This window comes from Solanum lycopersicum, chromosome 8, assembly GCF_036512215.1.
Source record: "Solanum lycopersicum chromosome 8, SLM_r2.1".
Classification (NCBI taxonomy): domain Eukaryota; kingdom Viridiplantae; phylum Streptophyta; class Magnoliopsida; order Solanales; family Solanaceae; genus Solanum; species Solanum lycopersicum.
This window is the reverse complement of record NC_090807.1, coordinates 65,355,356-65,362,669: the sequence shown is the minus strand read 5'-3', so window position 1 is coordinate 65,362,669 and position 7,314 is coordinate 65,355,356. Positions and strand designations below refer to the sequence as shown.

The 7,314-nt window shown below is 29.2% G+C and overlaps 1 protein-coding gene and 1 non-coding gene across 2 annotated transcripts; both read left to right on the top strand.

The window, feature by feature from the left end:
* The first annotated feature begins 3,992 nt into the window (after positions 1-3,992).
* Positions 3,993-6,236, top strand: LOC101258395 (AT-hook motif nuclear-localized protein 24). The gene is made up of 2 exons (XM_004245642.5): positions 3,993-4,988; positions 5,141-6,236. The coding sequence occupies exons 1-2, from the start codon at positions 4,787-4,789 to the stop codon at positions 5,815-5,817; spliced, it is 879 nt and encodes a 292-aa protein (XP_004245690.1). The 5' UTR covers positions 3,993-4,786; the 3' UTR covers positions 5,818-6,236.
* LOC112940000 (U6 spliceosomal RNA) lies at positions 5,809-5,910 on the top strand. Its single transcript, XR_003247966.1, has one exon. It is a non-coding gene; the product is annotated as a U6 spliceosomal RNA (small nuclear RNA).
* Positions 6,237-7,314: the final 1,078 nt, after the last annotated feature.

Sequence of the window (7,314 nt, the reverse complement as noted above, 5' to 3'; positions counted from 1 at the left end):
TTAGCCTGGCAAGTAGGATGAGCCGACAAAGAGCATCTTTACTCAGTTTTTTCGCCCAAAAAGAGATCATGCGAGGGAAAAATCAGAGTGAAAAAAGAGAGAGAGGGTAATACCTACTGAATTACTCCGTTTTAATTTATTTATCTTTTTTACAAGTTTTTAATTTCAATTTTTCCTCCGACATGCTTAAAATTAGAAAATTAAAGGACATTTGCCCTTTAATCATATAATTTGGAGAGAAGTTCGAAAACACATCCGAACTTGGATAAACTATTAATTTCGTATTTAAATTATTGACAGTATGAAAAACACCTCTCGACTTGATTAACTTAACTTAGATAAGCCCCCCAATCTGCCACATGACATAGCAAGTGGTTTCAAGCCCTCATAGGAGCATGAAACTCGTAATAAAAAGTCGAGAGAAGTATTAAAAACAAGCCTAAACTTGGCAAGAATTTAGGGAAGTAAGTATTTTACTCATGTTGCAAGCAGTGACGGAGCTAGAATTTTCAGTAAGAGGGTTCAAAATCTGAAAAAGAAAATAGAGCATATTATGTAGTCGAAGGGGGTTCAACATCTACTATATATACCTAAAAGGTTATTTTAACCAGATTTTATTATATAATTTTTCACCAAAGGGGTTTCCAAATGAACTCCCTAATAGTAAGGTGGCTCCGTCGATGATTGCAAGATTTAAAGTGTATTTAAATTCAGTTAGTCATATAAATAAATTGCTTATAAGAACGTCAATATTCAAGGATAAAACTAATAATTCGCTACAAATTTATTTTTCTTAAGTAAACTAAAATAGAAAACAAGACAAACGACTTAAAACGAAGCGATCGTTAGGGACCATATGATGTATAGAAAGAATCCAAGTAAAATGAATAGGGAAAGTGGAAAAAACAGTTAGTGTTGTCTTCAAGGCCAATCAAAGAGGAACGCTCGTGGCCTGCTTTGTGTCAGCGCTACCTTCGCGTTGCACGCTCTTTTTAACCAGTCAAACCTTCTCCATCATGCATCTACGTCGTATATAACAGATTCAAGATTTAAATTTTATTATCTTGTCTATTGATTTCAAACAGATTCATACGGAAAGATATCATTCTTTGATATTGACTTAAATAAAAGAAAACTTCATAAAAATTGAAACGAAAGAAATTAAGATATTCTAATACATATATATTATTAGAATATCATTAATTTTAATGTTTTCCCTGTTTCGAAAAAAATGATATTATTTTTTTTAGTTTGTTTTCAAAAAAATGATTCTTTTCTTTTTTTGGCAACACTTTAATTTTAACTTTCTAGGTGGCATGTTTAAGACCATAAGATTAAAGGGCATGTGATACATTTGACAACTTTAATTTAGAATCACAAAGATTAAAAAAATTCTTTCTTTTCTTAAACTCCATTCCAAATTAAACTATGTCATTATTTTTGAAACGGAGGGAGTAATGATAAGTGTTTTATGTTGTTTTTTTAAGTGATAAGTCTCATATATATCATTTAGCTTTTTATTAATAACATGTATAGTCTATCTAGGAGTATTTCTAATTTGGTGGTTATCGATCTGATTATCTAATTTTTTTTTTTAAAAAAAATAAACGAGCTCAGTTTCTTAATAGGTGATTTATACATAAAATAATAAAGTTTTCGTTTCTTGTATGCAACAAAAAATTTATTAAAGTTCCTTTTAAGTTGGCAAATTGACTTTAATACTTTATGTTGAATTTTATGTATTTTATATACAAACAATTGAACATCACTTTGTTTTAAATTATAATTATATTATCAACCTAGAATTATATATTGTGAAAGTATAATCATAATTAGCTGGCGAAGATGAGTGGAATTAACATGCAAAGTAATTGATTATATTTATCAACCAATTGATCCAAACATCTTTTATACACAAAAAATACAGTATATATATATATATATATATATATATATATATATATATATATAATTTGGCCAGCTAGCATTATGTCTTTGAGTTTGTTTTTTTCTATTCTTACTATATATAGCATATGTATGCATGTTGGGGAAAAAAATAATTGTGGACTCTTTCTTATTTTATATTATTTATATTATATAGTTTATATGCAACTTGATAGTGATCATAGACTATGTTGATGCTCTTATATATAAACCATGAAATAACAATATTTCATCTTTTGAAAATGTAACAACTAATATGACAAATAAAGATAGTAAATATTTTCGTATTTTTATTAGATTAATATTTGCCATTAATGTAATATATGGAGCAAGATTTTTTACTGTGTAAAAAATATGACATTTATTATAAGATGCATAACGAATATTTTTTTATCTACCCTTATGCATATCATAAATTGTCTGAGAAAAGAATCATTCATTGCCAAAAACGGATACAGACTGTTGATATTAATCTTCTTGTTTTTCTTCTTTTTGGGTAATATATCAATCTTCATTGAATCAAAAGTATAACATAAATTATAAATAAAAATTCAAAAATAATTTTTCTTCATTTCAATTTAGGTGACATCTTTTGTATTCGAGATTCAAATAAGTTTATTTTTAATCGTGGTTCTTTTATATATCTTTTATATTTTTATTAATAATTATTGTGATTTATGCTACTTTTTATGCATATATACATTTTTTAAAAAAACAATTTAAAATTCTATACCAGTATTTACGATCAAAACTAGAACTATTTATTTCTAAAAAAAAAAAATCCCACATAAATTAAAATAAATAAAATAATTATATGAACTTTGTAACACTAAAAATTTAAACTCTGAATCCAACTTATTTACTTCCTATGATCTTTACCCAACTTTGGTGTCCTAATTAAGAGTCAATTAGGACCAAAGGGAGGGGTTATGGGCAAAGAATTGAAGTTCTTTAAAGTTCAAAAAATACACCATGAAATGAGGGGGAATTGACACGTGTCATTTTTGAAAAAAATTATTTTAAATAAATGAAGTTGTGGAGCCTATTATTAAAGACACAAAAACTGAAAAATTAAAAGAGGTAGTAAGAGATAAGAAGGGGTGCAGAAGATATATATGGTGCATGTTAGTTCTTGAAAATATTGAAAACTTTACCAGCTCACCACACTATTATTCACCATCTAAATATCATATTATATGTATCTGTATTCGATATTAGAGTTCTACTAAATATAATTATATCAAAACTTTTTATATTTAACATAAAATGTTCTCTAATAAAGGTAATTTGACTCTATTACGAGTAATTTAGGAATTCGGAGGTAATTTAGATTTTCTTTTAGTGGTGGGGTTATATTGTGTGGAAGATGAAAGTTATATTCGCTCCGTCTACTTTTATTTGTTATTTGTGCTTTTCGAAAATTAATTTGATTAATTTTTAAAGTTACATTAATTCGATATTTTAAATAAAAAATTTAAATATTAAAAAATTATATGAAAAGTACTATAAATTGTAATTCTTTGTATATCAATATAATAAAAAATATATATAAATTGTTAGTCAAAACTTTTATGATTTAACTCTAAATGTAGAAATTATGATTGGCTAGGGAGTAAAATATTATGGTGATGAAAAGGAAAATAAGAAAACCTTAACCAATCAAATATGAGTATATATATCTGAGTGTGTGAAGAGAAGAAAATAGATTTCCTTTACTTAATTTATCTCTTTTTTTTTCTTTTCTTTTCTTCCTCTTTTTATGGTCAAAGGAAAAGAAAGAGAAATTAATTGATTGAGACAGCCTAAACAAAATGACAAAAAAAAAAAGAAAAAAGAAAAAAAGGGGGTTGAGATATGCATATGATGGGTTTTTCATATGTTATTTATAATATTAGAAAAATATCTCATTGATTATTATTACCTTATTATAAACATCTACGAGAAGTAAGAGGAAAATTAAGAGGACCCATCCACCGCCCAAAAAACAAAAGAAAAAAAACACCATTTTTTCCCCCATTTGAATCTATTTATCTAGCTATAAGTTTTTTTTTTTAAGCTAACCCTAACTAAAATTTGGTACCTTTTTTTCAAGAAAAGAAAAAAAAATCATTTCAAGAATTTGATATAACTTAATTGTCGGTATATATGAATTTTTAGTGATAATTATCACTTTTTGCAAATGTTTTAAAGCATATAGTGATACTGCATCCGATCAGAATTAGCTAATGGCAACAAATACTTAAATACTCTTTGTTAATATATATATATGTTGTACCATTAAAAAATATTTTTATCATAGCAAGAGTTTGCTGATATTTATTACTGGTGAAAATTGATAAATATCATGTGAAATTAGTTAATAAGTATGAAAACTGACTCGAACACCAGTAACAACTAAAAAGAAAATATATCTATTAAGAATCAAGATTCATTTGTTGTAGCTTATATACAAGAAGAAGATGATTATAGTATGATGATTGAAGAGTTTTTATGAGATTATTAGTTAGATCATTCTTGGTGGATGACACCCAAAACCCCACTTAAAATTCTCTCATCTTTATGATGAAGACTATGAGTACCTTGATTCAATAAACAAACACTTGCCCCTTTCCTCAAAAAAAGCCACAAAGCAAGAAAGAGAAATACAAAAATAAGACCAAACAACCCAAAGTCTACTTCCCCTTATTCCTTTTTTTAAGCTTCTCTCCTTCCCCACTATCTATTCTCTTTACAAACCCTTATTCCCCTTTAGCTTAGGTTTGCTTGTGCTTCCATTTTTTTTCTCCTTAACTTCAACCTAATTTCCATCTCAAGTTAGAATTGAAGTTCAAAGGATCTCTCTATGGATCAAATGAACCATTCACTCCCTCCTCCTTTCCACACTAGAGACTTCAACTTACATCAATTCCATCAAAACTCAGAAGATGAACAAAGTGGGACAAGTGGTCTAAACATGTCCGGTCAGAAGAGAGATCGCGATGACAATAACAACAACAACAACAATAATGAAAATTCAAACGGTGGAGAATCGAAAGATGGATTAGGTATAACATGTGTTAGCTGATGAATTGTGTGACTATCTCATCTGAAAGTTTATATTTGTTATAGAGAGTTTTAATATATATGTTACTTAAGCTCATGATGTTATGTAAAGAGAATTTAGTACATACGTTTATTTACTTAATTATATCTTCAGGAAATTCAGGAGACGGAGAGATGAGTAGAAGACCTAGAGGAAGACCATCCGGATCCAAGAACAAACCTAAACCACCAATTATCATAACTAGAGATAGTGCAAATGCTCTTAGAACTCATGTTATGGAAATTGCTGATGGTTGTGATATTATGGAAAGTATATCAAATTTTGCAAGGAGAAGACAAAGAGGGGTTTGTATTATGAGTGGAACTGGTGTTGTTACTAATGTTAATTTAAGACAACCAGCTTCACCAGGTGCAATTGTAACATTACATGGTAGATTTGAGATATTATCCTTAGCCGGATCGTTTTTACCACCACCAGCACCACCAGCAGCGTCAGGGTTGACTATCTATTTAGCAGGCGGACAAGGACAAGTTGTTGGTGGTAGTGTTGTAGGTGCACTCATGGCATCTGGACCAGTTGTCATTATGTCAGCGTCTTTCAGTAATGCTGCCTATGAAAGACTTCCTTTGGAAGAGGACGATCAAAATCATCCTCTTCCAATTGTTCCAGGAGGAGGATCACTGGGATCCCCTCCTGGAAATATCGGACAACAACAACAACAACAAATAATGGCGGACCCATCTTTATTTCATGGGATGCCACCTAATCTTCTAAACTCTATTCAGTTGCCTTCCGAACCCTATTGGGCAACCGGAAGACCTCCATTCTAATGCAAGATATAAAATTGGAATGATACAGAGAAAATTCACAAGATGGCCCTGTGCAAGGATGACATACCATCATACAAAGGGTAATTGTTTTCTCTTGATTTAATTATTAGCTTATAATTAACTTCTTTCTTTTTTTTCTCATCAAGAACACTTAGCAATGATTTTTAGGAAAAGGGTTTTTTCGAGTTTCTTTAATTTCCTTTTAATTACTTTACATTTTTTTTTTGAGTTTAGTGTTTTGCATTTTCAGTTAGCTTTTTTCTTTTCTTTTCTTTTTGGATTGTGATAATGAGTTTGATTATGATATGATCAATGATGTGGCGGATGTAATTTGATCATCAAATGAAGTTAACTTTGTAAATTCACAGTTTTCTTGGTGATATCTGTTCTTATTAATTGAATTCTTGGCATTCTCATAACTTCCAACTCTCTTTCCATGATTTTCTTGAAAAACCCATGATTGTATTGTATATATGAGATTCATTTGATTGGAAAAGAGCATCATTATTCCATAATCATGATTTTATAATTGAGATAATGGCAATAATAACAATGTTTTTCTTGATAATAGTAATAGTATTAAATATTCTTCCGCCAGAAATGCAAGATAAGACTGTATACAATAATACTCTTTAGAGTCTAGCTCTTCCTCAAACTCCGCATACGGAAGGAGCTTAGTACTTCGAGCTGTAAAAGTATTAAATATAAGCATTGGTTCATTAATGAGAGGTTGGTAGCAAACTATGGACAGACAAAATTAGGAGAGGGTATGGGTTGCATTATATATCCGATGTGAAACTCTTCAACATATTTTCTTCTATTTTTTCCAAAAAAAAATTTTAAAAAATGAAGACATTTGTTGAAGAATAATTAGGGTTTTTATGAAGGAGACATGAGTTACATGTGGAATGCACGTGCATCAGTTACTGAAGAAAAGGTTCTTTTTCGAGGCAAAAGCAAAGTATAACGTCTAGCCTTATGTTATACAGTCTGGTCTACTCTGGACTTAAACTCACACTCTTTGCTCTCTCTCATAAATAATGCATTCAAGTTATATATAGAAAAGTATCGAAAACACTTCTACATATAAATTGTTAATTTTATTTTCGAATCATTGATTTTGCTTTAAAAATATCTTTTTATTTGACATAGTATTAAACTTAGATACATCTTCAATCTGCCACATGACATAACAAGTGATTCGAAACTCTTGTAGGAGAATGGACTCTAAGTAAAAAATCGAGAGAGCAGTGTTGAAAATACTTTTGAACTTGACGAGAATTTAGAGGTGTATTTTATTCATATTGTAAGATCGGGGTTTTATTTAAGTTCAGTTAGTGAAGTAATGAGGTGTTTCTAAGGCTTTCGATAGTTTAGAGATTAAATTAAAAATTTGCGTTGAGTTTATAATCTATAGTTTGGAATGCTACTATAGTGACATTTTTCAAGTTACCAATTCCACTCATCTTATGAATAATGACATAAACAAGAAAATCT